This window comes from Carassius carassius, chromosome 40 (genome assembly GCF_963082965.1).
Source record: "Carassius carassius chromosome 40, fCarCar2.1, whole genome shotgun sequence".
Classification (NCBI taxonomy): Eukaryota; Metazoa; Chordata; class Actinopteri; order Cypriniformes; family Cyprinidae; genus Carassius; species Carassius carassius.
In genome coordinates this window covers 19,161,090-19,182,598 of record NC_081794.1, presented here as the reverse complement: position 1 = coordinate 19,182,598, position 21,509 = coordinate 19,161,090, and the positions used below count along the sequence as shown (strand labels likewise).

The following is a 21,509-nucleotide window of genomic DNA, read 5'->3' as shown; positions in this document are numbered from 1 at the left end:
GGATTTTTTGATGGATAAAAATAACAGAATTTATTTGAAATGTCAATCTTTTGTAATATTATAAATGTCTTTGCTGTAATTTATTGTGGCCTTGCATTAATTTCTTAAAACTTTTTTTTTTAAATCACCCAAACCTTTTCAACAGTAGTGTGTCTGATATATACATAATTATGAATAAATTTTTCAAACACCATGTGGATGCAGATAAACAAATTGGACATTAATTAACAACAGGAGACGCTTACTGGTTCCAGTGACTCAAAAAGCACAGGGTGTCTATTTTTCCCACCTCTTAGCCATGGCCTGATTTTCTTCCTGGCCCCGAGATGGAGTGTGCAGTTTGTTATTTGCAGAGGGCCAGCTTCCTGCTTCTTCAGTCTCCACATCTGTGTCTGGGGCTTCAGCTGGAAGAGCTGATGCCAGATCACATCCTGTGCCCCGTGGAGTGATAAAGAAGAGTGCTGTTGAACTGGAAATCACTTTTTAAATGATGTCTTTTGAAGGTTGTTTGCTTTGAATTCAGGAAGACCATATGTGATGTCAAAGCAAAACTTTGGTTGAACTCATTTGGATAATGTGTACGTTTATTCAGTAAAATAAGCTGTGCGTACTGTCAGCCTGGGTTTGCTCTTCCAAAGAAGCTCCTAAATATAACAAAATTTAAATGCAGCCTTTCTACGCAAAGCTATGTCAGAATGTTTAACCAAGAGATTTTAAGCAAGTTTGTCAGTTTGTTTAGTTGTGAGGGTTAATCTCTTACAGTGAGGTGTAAGAGTTAAACAAGTGATGGGGCTGCCGACACATACTGTACATTGTAGCATGATTTGAACTCTGCCCATGACTATGTTTACACAACGTCATTTTTTGAGCAAGAGTTTTTGTGGGCATTCTGAAATAACAGCTTAATTCGATGTGCGCTGAGGGCTTGACTTTATATGGCAGTGTTGTTTTGTCTGCCCCTAGGATCTTGGGGAATTTTTTGGCAATCCTCTGCACATTTCCAAAAACAATTACAAGTGCTGCCCGAGACCATGTTCCAAATTCTTCCAGACACTGGCTCTGATACCGCAGATGAAATAGCTGATAGTTAGTATGCCGTGGCAGAGCCTTCCAGCTTTCATGTGTCATTCAGATAAAAGTCAAGTCTAAAGTCTTCAACAAACTAGTAATTTTCATAGTTTGAACTTGTGGTACTGTATACTTTATGTATAGTTTAATCTTTCCTTGATAGTCTTGATGTTTTCACTCTGCTTAGATGAGTTTAACTTTTGACTCTTGTGTAGTGGCTAGAAGTGACGGAAAGAATGGGCTCAGGAAAAGCGTATTGGCAACTTATGAGGCCTCACTGCTCTTCCTATTGACATTTTCCTGTACTAGAGATGTAACCTTTGACCCACACAGTTCTTTAAGCCACTAGCAGCTAGTGTAATGGGCTTGATTGTGTTGGGTGTCTTAAAATTGAGAAATTATTATATATTGTATCTTGCAGTGGTTCTTAACTTATGCGTCATGCTGGTTACAGAGAGAAGGGAGAGAAACAATGCTGAATGCAAATAATAAAATGCAGCTTACCATATAATCATGCATATTTTAGGTGGCAGAATATATTAGGCTTATACCTTTGAAAGACAGGAGAGGAGAACATCCTAATGTTTTGTGTGTATATATATTACACACTACGATTTAAACATTTGTGTTCAGATCCATTTTTAATGTCTTTGAAAGAAGTCACTTATGCACACAAAGGTATAATAAAACAGTCAGTTTTCTTTTCAGCACCATTACTCCAGTCTTCAGGGTTACATGATCCATTTTCAAAATACTTCTATGATGATTTTGTGCTCAGGTAAAATGTCTTATTATTATCAGTGTGGAAATCAGTAGTGATTCTTAATATTAGAGCTCGACCAATATATTTTTTGGGGGGCCGATACCGATATTAGGGAGTAAAAAAGGCTGATGTCGATATATTGGACGATATTCTTTTTGTATATTATAGTACAGAACCAGTAAAAGTTTGGACACTTTCCCATTCCTTTGTATACAGTATTTACATAAATAGAATACATATACATAAACAGTTTGCAGTGATCACTCAGATGTGGTGATCAAACACTTATAATGACATAACAGAGTAATTGAGGCAGGGCATTTAACAATAAGCTTATTATCCAAAATGGGTCTGACATCAGTGCACTGAACAGTCAAGTTGAAGTTTATTCAACTTTAATTTAATTAAATTCAATTCCATTCAACTTTATTCCGTTGAAGTTTATTTCACCTCGGAACATTCATTCATGGATTTGCGCTGTCTTCACACACAGACGAAATTTACTAGAGAATACTGAGATAATATGCCTCTGTAAATAAATACAATATATATTCATATCTCACACACTTTAATGCCCTTTGAATGTAACGTGAATGTTCCCTTGGAACTGGAACCATCATGTGAAGTCCACGTTTCAGGGCATTTACGGTCGAATAAGACAACGCTTGAATGCTGCCTGAACAAGAGACCTCCTTACTGAAGTGAAAGTGTTGACTGGTGTCACTGTCTTGCAAAATTTGGCAGATCTCCACCAAATTTGGGGGATCCCTTCAGCTCGAGGATCCCTGTCGAACACCACTTTCTACACGACGGTAGCCCCTGGGATCTCTATATCGGTCGGCGCCGATCCCCCTAATTTGGCTTTTTTTCATATAGTGGAATGAGGGAAAATTTTTTTAGCAGAAGGCTGTAAATCTGTCATTTCCTCACAGCAGAATCAGCCAGACGATAACTGCAAATAGGGGTCTAAGGTTAGGTTTAAAGAGCACTAAAAGAAATTGTGTAAATTAAATTGAGCCCATATGTTTGTTACTGTTCCATATGTAGCCTACAGTATGGTGCCACTAGACAAATAGCCTACAAACTGGAGACAAATATAAACTCAGGCAAGAAAATGAATTCTGGCCTCTGTGCTTCTTTGAATGAAATTAACTTTTTATAAGTCCTCATGGGGAAGATCACAAAGACACCATTTGTTATAGTGGTGTTTAAATTTGATCTTCCTGTCATAGTTATATCTTGAGGATTTCAGTTCTGTGAACCTGTTGGCTGAATAAGCCTAAGCTTCTCCCATATCAACAGTATAAAGCTCACTTGTTGCCTTAACAGCAGGGCCACGTGGAGTCCAGCTGTGACACATGGCAACCCGATTCCCATCCTGCACAGCAAACTGCACAGAGATCAGAGTCCTCTCAGAGCTCAAGTGCACTGTGCAGAGCCAGAAACAAGGTTTTATTTCCCTATCCTGTAAGGATAGATGGAGCATCAGAGATAGGATTTGGCCTGTAAGGAAGAATGATACATTTGATAAATCTTTTTATGGTCAGTGCCTTATGTGTATATTTAGGTACTTTGACCAGCACTGCTTATTTTTAAAGGTCCACAGTGTGAGAGATGAACAGATGAAGAAAGAATGTCACTGGAAAAATACTTTCCATATAAATGTTACAAGCCCAAGGGATTTATCCTGTGATTCTATAATAGATCTTGACCGAATGCATGGTACATCTTGTCCTGCTTTGAGGTTCATGCTTGCATTCAGCTATATATACAAGTACAGTCTCTGTCTACTTGAATAGTACAATTAAAATATCCTGTTTACCAGAATTATCATGCAATATGTCAAATCAGCAAAAATTGCCACTCCATTTTTGAATATTATGATTCATCCCATTTTCTACAACTTCTTGTATTTGTGAAACTACTGAATTATTTATTTTATTTTATTTTATTTTATTTTGGTAATTTATTTTGGGATCAGCTCTATCCCTGTTGTTTTGGAGGATTGTTTCCTATTTTAGTTTAGAATAACATCTCAGATCTTATCTCTTCTTATCATTTCCCTACTGAACCTTGTTATATCCTAAGAATATGAATATGAAAACACCCTCAGGCTTACCTTCTGTTTTTTTTTTTTTTTTATTGGAACAGATTAGGGGAAATTTAGCATGACATCACTTGCTCACCAGTGACTCCTCTGCAGTGAATGGGTGCCGTCAGAAAGGATAGTCCAACTGCTGATAAAAAAATCACAGAGTAAATAATAAGAAATCCAGAAATGAAAAGCTGTGTATTTGTAATAAATCCATCTTTAAGATGTTTGAACTTCTTAACATTGCGACCTGCTAAAATACGAATTCTCTATCTATAATATTGCTTGAAGGGAAATTCAAACGCCTTTAAAATAGACTTGTTTCTTGCAAACCCACAGCTATTTGCTTCACATGATGTTAATTGTTGTGGATTACTGTGATTAGTTTATCTGCTGTTTGAATTTTAATTCCAACTGCACTTAGATATGTCCCTCAAAAGACTGCTTGATGGCTTCAAAAATCAGTCTGATTTTCTCTTGCTCTCAGTCTCCAGCAAAGAAAAGGGCCTGTCTGCCCTCAAGAATTTCCATACAACCCCCTGTAATCTGAAACATATCACCGGCCTTACATAAACAAGGCTGTTGCTTTTTTGGCCTTTTTTCCCCCAAAATAAGCTTCAAGCTCCACAGACGTCTCATTTGTGGACTGTGTGCCTTGGCTGGCGGTCACTGATACCACTAAGCATGTTAGAGGAGCTCTCTCACTCACATTCACTGTGTTTAGGGTTTATAGCCTTGATATATTTTACAGCCTTGATCCCTCACCCTCTTCATAACCCCTTTCTGTCTTAAGCTTACAACAGGCTACATCCTAGCCCCAATTTCATTAGTCTGTTTTTCATATGTGACATAAGCGACTCCTAAATAATTCCCAAATTTTGTATTCACCACTGCTGGAAACCCATTTCCTCTCTCCAACCGATGATGTGGTTTGATTACATTACAAAGACACATTAATGAGATTATATGTAATCTGTTCTAGCTAATATCATTTAGATGAGACACAATGATGGATGTGTTACATATTTCAATATACTTTTTTCTCTAGTGGTTCAGGACATTTTCAAGCAGGTCTGTCCTGCTGTGTCTGTGGAACCCTGTTACAGCCAGGTGTCAGTAACATTCATATTAATTTCCACTCTGCTTCTCCCTTTCCTTTAGTTTTCAGCCGATTACCACATAACTGTACTTTCTCTCTTTCTTGTCTCATGTCTGTTTTTGTAATTTCCATCCCTGCCCTCTTTTTACCCTGATGGAGAGCGCTTCTTGAAATAGCTTGCTGAGTAATGTCTGACTCCGTTTGGCCGGTCGTGTCTTTTTGTCTGCTTTTTTCTTCTCGAGTTGGCCGTCATCTCATCTGCTACTGCTCAGTGACATCATATTAGGATCAGAACCATGTGCTAAAAGCTCAGATGAGTTGGAGATTGGCTCAAGGCCATCTCTAGTCACTTTACCGTTGACCTCTGAAATGCAGTCATCAAAACACGCCTCCTTTCCCCCTCATTTTCTTTCCCTCATCCTGACGGGAGAACAAAAAGTGTTTTTTATCTCAGGGAGACAATGAAGGAAGTGGGCCAAAATAACAAAAACTCCAGCATGTTGTTGTGCTTTGACATTTACACCTGGCTCTCATTTCCTGAGTAGTCAGTACAAAGTTGTACGTTTAAGACATGGCTTGAATTTTGCCAAGTGAAGTATGTTTGTAAAGGAGGTTAGCTTGACAATTGAGTCATATTGAGCTCTTCATGCCCACTGGACTCAATATGACTCAATTGTCAATAACAATATATATATATATATATATATATATATATATATATATATATATATATATATATATATATATATATATATATATATATATATATATATATATATATATATATATATATATATATATATATATATATATATATATATATATATAAAATATAATATAAATATATATATATATATATAATATAATATAAATATATATATATATATATATATATAATATAAATATATATATATATAAATATATATATATATATATATATATATATATATATATATAATATAAATATATATATATATATATATATATATATATATATATATGTTTTGCGTGTGTGTTAAGCTTTAAAAGATTGTCATCAGTACAGAAGCAGCTGGTGTTTAACAGCAAACAAATGTACAAGTTGCACGAAACTGATTTAAAATGTGGGAGAAGATTTGTTGTGGTGGGGGTGACATAAAGCTTCCAAGATTAAATGAACAGGCCAGATGAAAGGCAGCTGTGTCATATAGAATAAGGGCTACAGTATATTGAATATTTAAAAGTGCATGATCATTTCCTTTACTATTGCATTTATATTACCTTTGATGTCATCTTATTCTCTCTTGAAGTCTTTTAAAACAACAATTAAATGCAAGTCTAAAAATTAATAGTGTATTCATCATTCATTCTTTATATTGTGATACCCAAATTAATTTTAATGATGTCCAACATTTCAAACCAAACTCTCCTCAAATTATTGTGCTTTGAGTTTATTGCTCTGTATTCTTTCTTAGTATGTTTCGACAATTGTCTCTTTATTTATCCTAAAGAATTTTAGGAGAAATATCTGAGGCATAACTGAGATCTCCAAAATTCTTCTGGGCTGAACTGTCTCTGCATGATAGTCCAGAGGACAGGTCTTACCCTGCACGCTCTGTGTTAAGCTGTGGACTGAGTAACAATGATTGCTTGGTGGTAAATTGTATGCAGGGATAAGCAGGGATCAGGGACAGATTATCCTTTCATTGCTGGAGTTGTGAATATACAGGCTTTGATTTGCTATCTAGGAGTTGGACCATCTTATAAGTCAGTGCTTTAGTGTGCTGGCCTTGCATGTTGATATTCCTGTGTTCCGTCTTTGTATTTTACTTCATCTCTTTGTCTGTAATTCTCTGTTTCTCTTTTATTTATCCTGTGCTGCTGTCCAGTTAATTTTCACTCCTCTCAGTTTTTTACTCTTACTTGCAACTAGTCCGAGGGAATTCACAGGCTACACCCCACCCCGGTTAACCACAAGCAAATAACCGCAAGAGACCCACCCAAACAAGCCTGAAACCAGTAGTTATCCTCAGCCTGGCAAGTGATCTCTTTCTAAAAATGGTATCAAGCTCTTATTGTCTGGGACTTCAGATGACCCTAGTGTTTTAAAGGTTGGTCTTTATGTGGTGAAGGGTGTAGCTCTGACTGCATACTCTTTAACTTGCTTGAATAAGTAACATTTTGTAAAAGTATTTAAGAGGTATGAAGCAATTAAAGGAATAGTTGGCCCAGAAATCATTGTCATCATCTACTCATCATCTACTATATATCATTTTGTTGGAAATTCTTTCTTTACCTGTTTTTGTCCATATTACTTAATTCAGTGGGGTGCAAAACAACATTTGTCACCATTGACATTCATTGAATTGGCAAAAAACAAATAAGCACTGAAACATTTTTATTGCATTTTAACTATACATAGACATGGACATTACATATAAATGTCCATGTAACAGAAAACAGACACACACAAAAAAAATCTTAGTATTTTACATTAATATACAATATCATATATCACCACCTTTTTTAGTCTTCTATCAACACATTTCCAACCCCACCACATTTTAAAAACCATTTGAAAGGTCCCCAAACTCCATCAGAAATTGTGTGTTTATCTCTTAATATATAAGTTATGTTTTCTATTAACATATTTATTACCATTTCTTTCAGCCAACGTCCTATATTTGGTCCGTATATATTTTTCCATTTTAAAGAAATAAGCTGTTTCGCTTGAAGAATACATATATTCATAAAAATATACTCCATTTTTTTTAATTTAAAGGTGACAGTGGCACCACCATCGATTTCCCCAGTAGTATCCATACTACTGCGTTTGACCCCGCACCCATTACACTCTGTACATGGCGCTGATTGGTGCACACACCTGTGGGGAACTATTAGGTTCTTCTATCTATATTCATCATCACAACCCTATTTGTAAGATTAACAATAGAGGATAACATTTATGGTGTATGATCTGAGTTATTTTAAACCTAAATTCAACAGGACTGAGCTCACCTTCATTCTGTGTCTAATGCTTCAATTAAGCTTTCGACTTCGGGGAGTGAGAAATAGACAAGCGGGGTATATGATCCTGTGTTTACCGATTCCTCTTTCTTGATCTTCTGTCTCACTCAATCACAAGCTCTTTGTTTCCTGTGAACTTCATACGAAAGTGAAAAAGTGAAAGTGACATGACATACAGCAAAGTATGGTGACCCATACTCAGAATTCGTGCTCTGCATTTAACCCATCCAAAGTGCACACACACAGCAGTGAACACACACACACACACACACACACACACACACACACACTGAACACACCTGGAGCAGTGGGCAGCCATTTATGCTGTGGCACCCGGGGAGCAGTTGGGGGTTCAGTGCCTTGCTCAAGGGCACCTCAGTCATGGTATTGCCGGCCCGAGACTTAAACCCACAACCTTAGGGTTTGGAGTCAAACACTCTAACCACTAGGCCACGACTTCCCCAAACATCTGGATAAAAGCGAAGAGTGTGTTCCTTGTATGAAATCACCCCCTTAGACCTGGCCACTCTAAGCGCCTGCTCTTTTTAGTTTAGGTTTTAAGTTTAGGAACTTCATTATTAGTGTTCTTGGTGGTGTATTGGAATCCTATCTTGTGTTCCGAACATCCTTATTTCGGTGTGGGCCCACTCTATGTGTGCGCTCTAAAACTAACGATGTGCTCGATTCCATTTCCAATATTTTTGGAATCTAGGCCTCTAAAAATGCACACGTCATTTCCTCCTTTTTTTTCCGGTAAACCCACCAGCCTCAGATTGTTCTGTCTATTTCTGTTTTCCATGTCGTTGACCTTTTCTGTCATTTAACTTGTGATTCAAGGGAATTCGCACATGCACTGAGTTCATCTTCTGCTCCAGATATGCATTCCTCGGATCCCTTTGTGCATTCCTTTACCTCTTTGATCGATGACATCAGGTTTACTCGGAACTTGTTTTTCCATTTCTTTAATGGCTTGTAACACTTCTGCATTGCTGGGGTTCAACTCAGTCACTTTAGTAGATTCGCTGTCGTCATCATCCTCTATATTAGGGATGTCAAACCCAGTTCCTGGAGGGCCGGAGCCCTGCAGAGTTTTGTTCCAACACTGCTCCAACACTCATACCATGTAGTTTTCAAATAAGCCTGAAGGACTTGATTAGTTGGAGATTAGAGAATTAGATTTAATTAGGGTTGAATCTAAACTGTGCAGGGCTCTGGCCCTCCAGGAATTGAGTTGAATTGAATTGAGTTATCTTTTAGTTCGTCTGCGTAGTCAGAATCCTGCGACATCTCTTGAGCGTCGTTATTCACTTTTCCTTGAGTTCTGTTCTACTTTTGTGCATTAAATAACAAAGGATGTATCAAAGTTTTAAGCTTAACTCTCGTCTTCTCCGTACTACTCCATAACCGGAAGTCACAAAGACTGAAACGTACTCATCTTCGTTCATGTGCCACGGAAGTGAGAAAGTCATATAACATTAAGGTGAATGAATGATAACATGATTTTAATTTTTGAGTGAAATATCCCTTCAGTGAATCTGATTTATTCCTCTGAATACAAACAATGCTAGGTACACCTAACATTATAAGAATAAATTATTGGACAAAAATGGTGATGCTTTAACCTGTGGAGTAGATCCAGCTGTTAGAGGAAGTGGCTGTTGCTGTCTGACACACATCCTTAATCTTCATGCAGCAGCATCCCCTCCCTAGGCCTTCTGGGAAAGAAGGGATGACAGAGCCTCAGCCACTACTCCCCTTCCCAGATCTCTCTGCTCACTCCCAGGAAAAGCTCTAAAATCCTGGATCCCACCTTTAAAGCCCTTCTCTTCAAAGCCCTTCATATTTGTCTCTTTACGTTGGACCTGCCCATTCAGAGATTTTCATGAAACTTTTTCAAAGTGAAGCCACAAATAAATTTTTCACATTTTCAACAGTTTTTAGGGGAAATCTGATAGATTTGGTAAATATGGTTATTTTAGAGCTGTGTAGCTGCTTCTAGATTTCTGAAAGAGCAGATTCAGTGTGGGCTTCTTATCAGATGTTGATAATCTGATCACAGATGGGAGATGACGATTCTGTGTTTTCCCCACACACACCCCACGACATCCTGGGATTCTGTTACACACACACAATAGATTTCTGTGGGCAGCGGTTCTCTGGTATAGGGTGAACTTAAAGTGTTAAGAGTTAGATGAAAGTGAAATGCGATGGAATCAGCTAGATTTGCTGACATGTTCTGAGATCTCAGTGGATTTCTGAATGGGCGAGTTGTGATCAGAGGATAGATGGTGGATTCAGTGACGTCTGCCATTTGCTGTAACATTAATGAAAGCGATCACAAGAATATGTTTTGGCTATGACTTTGATAGAGGGCTTAATGACAGGCTGTGACGTCACATTACTTGTTTCCGAAAATTACAAATCATACCAATGTTTTTGCTGAAATGGCACTTTTGTGAGGGCACACATTGACTAGTGAAGGGGGATGGGGCCAAATGGTGATATCGAAAGACAAAAGCATGACATGAGTGAGCCTTTCCTAAAATTTTATTTTGTGTTTACAAATACTGTAAAATGCACATTACCATTTTTTTTCATTCAGCAAGGATGCTTTTAACTGGGAAATAATGTATATTTAGAATACAATTAAAATCAGTAATCACTGTTTCCAACATTTTCAACATTTTTTTGGTGAATCAAATGCTGCCTTGATGAGCCTGGCAGATAGACTTCTTTCAAAAACAAACAAATACTTAAAAAAAGTACAGATCCCATATTTGTATTGATATAATTTCTTGCCTTCTAAACACTGAATGATGACTCCTATAATAGACTCTTTAAAAAATGTAGATTTTGTGGCTTCTCTTTCATTCATGGTCACATGCCATTTTATAACTCATATAATGTGGAAAAATTGTCCTTGATCTTTACAGAAAAAAAAAAATCATTGTATTATGAAAACAAACATCCTATAACTTTCAGAACTCAAATTCCTTGTAAAGAACAGTAGAGGATGGAAAATGCTTGTGAAAAGCTGAATTATGTCTACGTTGGTACAACATTTTAATTGGGACTTATGATGTAAAAATTGATTATTATTATTATTTTTTTAAAATTCTCTATATGTCGAAAAATAAGACAATACAGTTATTTATCAAAATGATTCCTCTATCATTGTCATTAGTTGACATTGTGCTCCCTGAGGGGCTGATGTGGGTGAGTAGAGCCAGCCTGCTGTGTTGGGGTGTGGAGGCCTGGCCTGTGCTCCTTACACACAGACCTCACATTGATAGAGGAACAATGGTGCGGGTACACCGCAGCATCCTACTTCGCTGGCTGGCACAAAAGAGTCTTTTCATGCAGGCTGCTCCAGGGCTGGCCTGACAGCCTGTTGCCACCAAAGGCACAAGCATCACTATCATGCCACCCTGCTTGCCAGTCATCCCTTGACATCACAACTGATATATAGCAGCACACATTCTATGTTGAATCTGTTTTACTGAGCTAAAACTTTTGTTACATTTACTTAATAGGACAGTTCACCCACAAATCAAATTCCAAGACTTTCAAGTTGTTCCCAACTCATATTGTTGTCTTTTCAACAAAAGGAGATAGTTATTTTGCCTTTATGTTGACCATGTACTGTAAAAAAAAATAACTGCCACCACCACCACCACCAAAAAAAAAAAAGTCAGTTTACCTTGTGAGCTGTTTTTGAAGTGTTCAAAACCCGTATAGCTTTAAGTAAGAAACATACTGAAATGTAAGTAGCTGTTTTTTGTTGTATGAAAAAAGTAGCTAGGACAATTACATTAGTCTTCAAAACATTTGTAATAGTTTTGGAAGTTTTTGGTAGAAGTCTCTTGTTTACCAAAACTGTGTGTTTAATCAAAATGCGGTAAAACAGTAATATTTTGACATTAGTCAAATTAGTTTATTATTTTAAAATGTAATTCATTTCTGTGATGGCAAAGCTGCATTTTCAGCAGCCATTAATCCAATCTTCAGTGTCATGTGATCCTTCAGAAATAATTGTCATATGCTGATTGGTGCTTAAGAAACAATTCTTCAGTGTTGCTTAATATTTTTGGGGAAACCATTATATATACAGTCGTGGCCAAAAGTTTTGAGAATTACATAAATATTAGTTTTCAAAAAGTTTGCTGCTAAACTGCTTTTAGATCTTTGTTTCAGTTGTTTCTGTGATGTACTGAAATATAATTACAAGCACTTAATACGTTTCAAAGGCTTTTATCGACAATTACATGACATTTATGCAAAGAGTCAGTATTTGCAGTGTTAGCCCTTCTTTTTCAGGACCTCTGCAATTCGACTGGGCATGCTCTCAATCAACTTCTGGGCCAAATCCTGACTGATAGCAACCCATTCTTTCATAATCACTTCTTGGAGTTTGTCAGAATTAGTGGGTTTTTGTTTGTCCACCCGCCTCTTGAGGATTGACCACAAGTTTTCAATGGGATTAAGATCTGGGGAGTTTCCAGGCCATGGACCCAAAATTTTGGTCCCCGAGCCACTTAGTTATCACTTTTGCCTTATGGCACGGTGCTCCATCGTGCTGGAAAATACATTGTTCTTCACCAAACTGTTGTTGGATTGTTGGAAGAAGTTGCTGTTGGAGGGTGTTTTGGAACCATTCTTTATTCATGCCAGTGTTTTTGGGCAGAATTGTGAGAAGCAACCCCACACATGAATGGTGTCAGGATGCTTTACTGTTGGCATGACACAGGACTGATGGTAGCGCTCACCTTTTCTTCTCCGGACAAGCCTTTTTCCAGATGCCCCAAACAATCGGAAAGGGGCTTCAGCGGAGAATATGACTTTGCCCCAGTCCTCAGCAGTCCATTCACTATACTTTCTGCAGAAGATCAATCTGTCCCTGATGTTTTTTTTGGAGAAAAGTGGTTTCTTTGCTGCCCTTCTTGACACCAGGCCATCTTCCAAAAGTCTTCGCCTCACTGTGCGTGCAGATGCGCTCACACCTGCCTGCTGCCATTCCTGAGCAAGCTCTGCACTGGTGGCACTCCGATCCCGCAGCTGAATCCTCTTTAGGAGACGATCCTGGCACTTGCTGGACTTTCTTGGATGCCCTGAAGCCTTCTTTACAAGATTTGAACCTCTTTCCTTGAAGTTCTTGATGATCCTATAAATTGTTGATTTAGGAACAATCTTAGTAGCCGAAATATCCTTGCCTGTGAAGCCATTTTTATGCAACGCAATGATGGCTGCACGCGTTTCTTTGCAGGTCACCATGGTTAACAATGGAAGAACAATGATTTCAAGCATCACCCTCCTTTTAACATGTCAAGTCTGCCATTCTAACCCAATCGTACCTGACATAATGATCTCCAGCTTTGTGCTCATCAACATTCTCACCTGAGTTAACAAGATGATTACTGAAATGATCTCAGCAGGTCCTTTAATGACACCAATGAAATGCAGTGGAAAGGTTTTTTTGGGATTAAGTTAATTTTCATGGCAAAGAAGGACTGTGCAATTCATCTGATCACTCTTCATAACATTCTGGAGTATATGCAAATTGCTATTATAAAAACTTTAGCAGCAACTTTTCCAATTTCCAATATTTATGTAATACTCAAAACATCAATTTCATAATTGGATCTGATTGAATCTGTTTTGAATACACTTCACATTGTGTCCATGGTGATTTCTTCTGGTTTAAAGTATTGCTGCTAATTCTGTGAATCCCAGATGTATTTGTGAATAGACCTGAGGGACTTGAGGCCTGTTTCTGTGACTTGTTTATGTGAATGTTGTTGTATGGTACATTTCTGCTCTGTGGGGCGTAAGTAAGGTACTCCCTGAGGACTGTAGCAGTTCTTAATACTACAGAGTCTAACTGTTCTACATGTTTAATTAATTAAATGGAATCCTGAAAATAAAAAGACCAAGATTCATTCAGAGCTTCAGTGCCACACTATAATATAGTTCAGTATGAGACTATGAGGTCATGCCTCAAACTTCTAAGCACACTGACTGGGGCAGGATGGAGCTGGGGGAGGCTTGGCAAACCCACAGGTTGAGAAGAAAGGATTCCTTATTCTAGGCATGACCCAGGTCTGCTCGGAAGAACAAGGAAGTGAGGTTCCCCTGAGGATGGAGCTCAGAACAACAAGCTTTTTCAAAGTAGGGTGAACTTCAGTGTGACCAAGAAGTTGGGTATGGAGATATAGTAGTCGTTGGTTTGTCTGAATGACTAGTCAACACCTTTACTATGCTGGTTTAGGACTAACAAGCCCAGAAATTCATGTTAGTCACTTCAGCAGGATTATTATTGTGTAAGCAGATTATACAGCTCATGAAACAGGACCTTAGCTATCCAGTGCTTTTTATTTGGTTTTGATTCCTGACAGATATATTCATTAAGCTGCCTTTTCTTTACATAAAGCTCTGAAATCTAATTATACAAGCCACACTGACCTCAAACCAAACAGAGTTGTTAGAATCATGGTTAAATAAATATTCTATAATATGCATGAATGTGAATACATCAAATGATGTGCTCGTCTTTCTGCTGCAGGTTTGAAAAGGGTCGTATCTACAGCTACATCGGAGAAGTTGTGGTTTCAGTTAACCCTTACCGTGCCATGAACATTTACGGACGGGACACCATCGAGCAGTACAAAGGCAGAGAGCTGTATGAGCGACCGCCACATCTATTCGCCATTGCCGATGCTGCCTACAAAGCCATGAAGAGGAGGAACAAAGACACTTGCATTGTTATTTCAGGTAGATTATGACTGAATGTGATGCAACTCACCATTGAGCACATGGCTGAATCTGTGAAGCAGCCACTGAAGTAATAATACATTTTTAGGAGAAAAATACATTACTTCATCCTCAAATAATTTTAAAAACAGCCTGTTGTCTTCCTTCTATTCGATTAAATAACAGACTTACTGGAATACAGGCTTTCGGGGTCTTCTTGTGGGGCCGCAGTATGACTGGGAATGATTTGATTAGATCTGTGGTCAGATGAGAATAGCTCGGCACTGACGTGGTGTGTGGTTTCCCAGTCACAGAGGACTGCTTGAGCAGGAGCTCACAATAGATTTCAGTGCATGAGGAAATTGTTTTCTCAAGACATGCCCATTGTGTGAAAAAGATTAACAGCAATATGGTTGTTTCACAATTTCTACAAAACTCTCTCTTTGAGACATTGTTTGTTTTCCGTCTGGGATGCTGTGGAACTCTTCTGAGGTGGGGCACATAGCTCAGGGGAAATAATCTGGTGACCACTCAGATGTTGCCTCTATAAGAAAACATTAATTATTATCCAGTGAGTGACCACAGGTGGTGACTGCACGGCAAAAATATTTGGTATGTGTGGTGCCACCTTGTGGCTAAAAGAGGGACATATTTTTGTTTAGAGTGAAGTATAATAAAGTGAGAAGATCATTTTGTGGCTTTGTTTAACCAGTAAATTCCATGAATGCCTCTGTGTGGTTATATAAAACTATCAGATAAGATAAATAGGTTAGGGTCTTACCAAACCCTTGTTATTGTTAAAATTGTAATGTAATTACACTTCTGTTCAAAAAATTGGGGATAGTAAGATGTTATTTTTTAAAGAAGTCTTTTATGCTGTTCAAGACTGCATTTGTTTAATCGAACTACAGTAAAAACAGTAATATTATTTAAAATAGATTTTTTCATGTAATTAAATTAAATTAAGTCATTATAATTAATCATTATCAATTTTTTTTAATTGAACCTGTGCAAAGTCTGAATTTTCATTAGCCATTATTTAAGTCTTCAGTTTCTCATGATTCTTCAGAAGTCATTCTGATATGCCGATTTGGTGCTCAGGAAACATTCATTATTGTTATTATCAATGTTGAAGACAGTTGTGCTACTTAATATTTTTGTGGAAACCATTATACTTATTCTCTGATTTATGGAAAGTTCAAAAGAGAAGCATTTATTTAAAATAAAAAGCTTTTAGTAACATTACAGATTTAATTTCTCTCACTTTTGATCAGTATAATCAATGTAATGCATTCATGCTGAGTAGAAGTATACATTTCTTTAGAAATTCTTAATGACCCCCAAAAATATAACAGTAATGTACAGTAAATTATTTTACTGCAATTATTTTGTTCATTTATGTATTTATTTTTGCTCAAATTGGTAGGTTACTGTAGTTTCGTTAGTAGTGTAAGAATTTGTTTTTTTTTTACAAAAATAAATATTTCTTAAAAAATAGAAATAAGCAAAATAGAAGCATTTTACAAGTTGTTTCAGATTTTTTGAAGGTCGTAGATTGTAATGGCTATAATTAGTTACTTCAGTTTATTAAATCCTATTATATACTCATATATGTAAGTATTAGTCATTGTTTGTTTCTTTTGCAGGGGAGAGCGGAGCTGGAAAAACGGAGGCTAGTAAATATATTATGCAATATATTGCTGCTATCACCAATCCCAGCCAAAGAGCAGAGGTGGAGAGGTACGTACAACAAAAAGCCTTTCTGTTCCTGTCTCCTCACTGCTGCAGAGATGAGTCATATAAAGACCATGCTGCATAGCATGCCTCCTTAATGTTATAATCAACAACCACTGAGCATTTCTGTATTTTATTCTGTTTATGTAGAAGCTGTTCATAATCACATGAATCACTGCTTAGTTACAACTAAGTGAAAGCGTAATTTTCAAAGTGATTTTAGTAAGTGAATGAATAATACATTTCCTCATGGGGAGAGACAGAAGTGAAATGTAGGGCAGAGATTAAAATAGTGCTGGGTCACTTTAAATGACAGATCCAAGTCGAGCTTGATAAATTAATGATTGGAAAGTCCACTATGCTTTTTGCTTTTTCTCTCTTTTAAATATGTATCTTGGGAAATATAACACCCAGTATATGAATATATAGGACATTCTACGTTTAATCATGTATCACTCTTATGCAACATGTTACATAGTTTTAACTATGCAGTAATAGTAATAACAAAACAAATCATGTTTTGCAACTGTTATCCACTGTCAGATGGATACTCATTTCACTGTTTTTGCACCCATAAGATATGGTTTATTTTTTCTGCTTGCTAAAGGTTAAAGCTCTTTGGAAACTGCGCATTGATCAGTGGATGTACATCTAAAATTATGCCAGAACACAGGGGCATCCAGCACTGATTGGAGTTTTTGTAGTCTATAGTGATTTCCAACCAGGATATCATATATATATATGAGGGGGCACTTAAGCAGGTTGTAGAGAGTAATAAGAGTTAGGTTTTTCTTTGTTAAAGCTATAAATCAGAAATGATGACTTTAAAATAAATACATTATTAAGACCATTGAAAGATAATTAAAAATACTTAACTTTGATGTTGCTTTTGGGATACCTAAAGCAACACTGTGCTAAAAGTCCGAAAGCAAAGTGTAATTTTTTTTTCTAGGTATTTGGGTCACAAAATGGAGAAAAGCGTCCTGCTTAATGCCTGACATGCTTGTAACAGTAGGGGTAGGACCTCCTCAGCTTGTGGGGCACCTTCCTCAAATGCTTAGTGGTCATGCATGGCTTTTTGGCAAGAGAACAAATGCTGAGCATTCTGTGGTCTGACCCATGCAGCAGGCCTCATAAATCATCCACTGAAACACTCTAACTTAACCGCCATGCTGGGATACCACATGGTGATACTATATACACTAAAATAGCCAGATATAACCATGAAAACTTGCTTGTAAAGGCTTCATAGAGACAGATTTGTGTATTTACTCTACCAAATGTCAGAAGCAATCAGATCCACCAGCCTCATATTAAAGCTGAAACATGTTTAGCTGTAGTAGTAGAACTGATGCGCAAGTGGCTAATAAATGCAGTAGAAATGAAAAGAGTGTGTGTTTATTCAGGGTAAAAAACATGCTGCTGAAATCCAACTGCGTCCTGGAGGCTTTTGGGAATGCCAAGACCAACCGCAATGATAACTCCAGTCGGTTCGGCAAGTACATGGACATCAACTTTGATTTTAAGGGAGACCCTATTGGTGGCCATATCAACAACTACCTGCTTGAGAAGGTAGGGGGCTCTAAAGAGGAGAAAATAAAGCAACTTGATGTGACTGTCTAATAGGGCTGCATGATTAGTTAAAATGAAACCAAAATCGCGATTTGGCTTGGTGTGATTTATCAAATTACAGTGGTTGCAATTTTATTAAAGGTGCTGTATGTAAGATTTTGACTCTACTAAAACATAAAAATACCATAATATGTTTGCAGATATTTAAGAAATAGGCTAAGTTAATGTACATGTTTATCTGAAAAACAATGCTAAAATCAGTTATTCTCCTTTGAAAATGCGCGTTCCGGGTTGGAATGTCTGTGTTTTGGTTTGTGAAACCCGCCCACTGCTAGTTTACCCAATTGTATTTCAGCACACCAGGTTGCCAGTTGACGGAAAACACATCACATTTCATTTAGTTCATTGTCAAATTGCACTCGTTCCTGTTTGTGTTGTCAATCTGGCAACATACTTGGCATTAACTCTGAGGTCGAGGGGCCAGGTAAAAAAAACCCCTCTCTAATATTTAGAAAATGGACTGCTATACCTAGTTCAACCAGTCAGTGTCAATCCTACATACAGCACCTTTAAATGCTTGAATTTTTCATAATGAAATATTAAGATAGTAATATTGCTCATTTTGTTCAATATTGTTACAAATTGTCTTACATTTTTGATTGTTAACAATAGGTTGAATTGTTTTTTAAATGTTTTAAAACACTCAGAAAAGCAACAACCTGGCAATGATAAATGATAAGTATGTTAACTTAGCATGTTCATATAATATTCGCTGGAAAAGCTGTGAAATATTTGTTTATTATAAATTCATATGATCTTCACTTTAGCATTAACACTTCTTAAAATCTCTTCCTTAGTCCCGAGTCATTTTTCAGCAGGAAGGAGAAAGGAGTTTCCACTCTTTCTACCAGGTGAGCGAAGGACTCACCACAGACATTGAAAAGCTGTTTTTGTTTTGCCAACTGTTCCAGACACCAGACAAATCCCACCAAACCTGTGTTTATGACTTCAAAGCCTAATCATCTGCCACTTTTATTGCCCTCACAAAATAATGTCCTATTGCTTCAAAACATGTGCAAAACATCAGAACAATTCCATCTGCCTATTAATGCTCTGCAAACCATTATTAACAAGACTATAATTTACATGCTTCTCCATATCAACACAGGAGAAATTATCCTGTAGGGAAAGTCAAAAGTGTTTTTAAATGTATTTTTTTAGCTGGTGAAAGGAGCTCCAGATGCTCAGCTGCGTTCCCTGCACATTCAGAGAGACCCCACAGCATACACCTACATCAAAGTTGGAGGCCACATAAAGGTATTGCATAATGTACAAATTAAAATAGACAGTGACTATTGTGGTTGGTTAAGTTTGTGTAATATATGAAAAATCTCTTTGGGTTGTTACAGACATCAAAAAGGATCCCAAGACCATCTTGGGAAAATAAAACCATTCTAGGGCAATCACACATGATCGTGCAGGGAATTTTAATTATAGTTGTTTATGGATACAGCAGCCACTAGTGCATATTAAAACCTATTAGTAATTGCCTCATATCTTTAGCCTGTTGTGTCAAGAGATGAGATGTTTCATTGCTTCTGCAGGGAGTTTAATGAGCGGGCACAAAAACAAATTTAGAGCAACAAACAAGGTGCCGTCATGGAACAGGCTAGATTTTTGAGCTCACAGAGGTCTGAAACAAACAGCCTGGAGCACTTAGAACATTTCAAAGTCTTTTATAGGTGCACATGCTGGCAAACTTCACACTCTGTCCAGCACAACTGTGGCCGCAAAAGGTTCCTGCTGTATGAAATCAGTGTTTCTCTGCAGGAGCTGTTAGCCATATGCATGCTAGAATAATTAGCGTTTTAAGTGTTGCACTCTTGTTTTAAGAAGTCTAGGGATTGAGTTGCCGTGTTAGCAATTTTCAGATTGAATTGCTCGACTGTAAATTAGATTTTAATGTTGTAGTATGTTTAATGGCCTCTCATTTCAAAAGCATTGATTTTCCTTCACTAAATGAAGGGCTTTTAGCCAGTTTACCAACCAGCCTGTTATCCCTAAAGCTGAATTAGTCAGAACGATGCCTGGATGTTTTAACTTTATTTAATGTATCAGGATCTGTCAGCTTTTGTTTGTGACCGTAACTCACTCAGATTGTCTTTTCAACCTTGCAGTCCTCTATAAATGACAGTGCTGATTTTAAAGCTGTCACTGATGCCATGAAGGTCATTGGATTCACTACAGAGGAGATTCAGACAGTCTACAAGATCCTGGCTACCATCTTGCATCTGGTTTAGTATTTCCTATGTTTGTTTAAAAAGTATTACTAACTGCAGCCAGTTGCTGTAGCTCAAACTCATTGATTGATGAATTATTTGATCTTTCCAGGGGAATCTGAAGTTTGGAAGTGATGGAGACGTGACTCTAATTGAGAACTCTAAGTTAGTGTCAGTTCTGGGGGATTTGCTGTCCACCAAAGATGAGAATGTAGAAAAGGCTCTCCTCTATCGCACAGTGGCCACCGGCCGTGATGTCATTGACAAACAGCACACTCATCAAGAGGCCAGTTATGGCCGTGATGCTTTGGCCAAGGTATGATTTGGGGCTCCGGAGGCCTTATTTTAGTAGACTGTGGTAAACAAAATTGTGGTAACTGCTGGACCAAAAATTTGCATATGAGCTACATGACGACGCCTGAATTAAAACTTCTACAGGCCCTGAATGTGATACATGATAGTTTTTATCCACTATAATGATAATGATAATTGATTTCACACATGTTATTTTCTGCATTTTTGTATTATTTGTTGTACTCTTTTATATTTTTCTACTCTTATAAAAAGTAAAAAATAATACCTTTATTTAACAAGGATGCATTCAATTAATTATTTAAAGAACGTACACGCTGCTTATTAAACACAGGGACGCACAGCAGCACACAAACATGCCAAATATAAAAATTAAAGGAGTGCAATTCACAAGATTTTTTTGTAGGCTAAATATATATTTATATGCCTACATGTCATAATGGATAGTCATCGCATGTATCAGAATTAGGCTTGCACACGAACAGATCCGTTTCATCTCGGAGACGCGTTCTGTCCTTGCGCTTGCCAAATTCCGCCGTGTAAATAGCAAATTCTTTTAAACTTTTTATTGACCAAAGAATCCTGAAAAGAGTATCTTGGTCTACATACAAATATTAAGCACAATATTTGAATAAAATTTCATTGAAATTGTAATATTTTACAATTGACAAATTCACATATTATAGTTTTTGTTTTTGTAATTTTTTTCTCTGTAGTTATAAAAACTGTATCATCTTAGCTGTACAATTACAATAGAAATATTGACCAATACAGACAATCTCTGATAATTAACTTATTCACATCTGCGTTTCTTCATCCACCAGTTGACTTTCACTC

General features: G+C 37.1%; 1 protein-coding gene across 1 annotated transcript in view; it reads left to right on the top strand.

The window, feature by feature from the left end:
- myo1d (myosin 1D) overlaps positions 1 to 21,509 on the top strand; it is an 88,855-nt gene that overhangs the window by 2,815 nt on the left and 64,531 nt on the right. Inside the window, exons 2-8 of the mRNA XM_059532407.1 lie at positions 14,588 to 14,796; positions 16,422 to 16,515; positions 17,916 to 18,081; positions 18,939 to 18,992; positions 19,303 to 19,398; positions 20,259 to 20,375; positions 20,473 to 20,676. Of these exons, the coding sequence (XP_059388390.1) occupies positions 14,588 to 14,796; positions 16,422 to 16,515; positions 17,916 to 18,081; positions 18,939 to 18,992; positions 19,303 to 19,398; positions 20,259 to 20,375; positions 20,473 to 20,676 (940 nt within the window). The remainder of the gene's footprint in view (positions 1 to 14,587; positions 14,797 to 16,421; positions 16,516 to 17,915; positions 18,082 to 18,938; positions 18,993 to 19,302; positions 19,399 to 20,258; positions 20,376 to 20,472; positions 20,677 to 21,509) is intronic.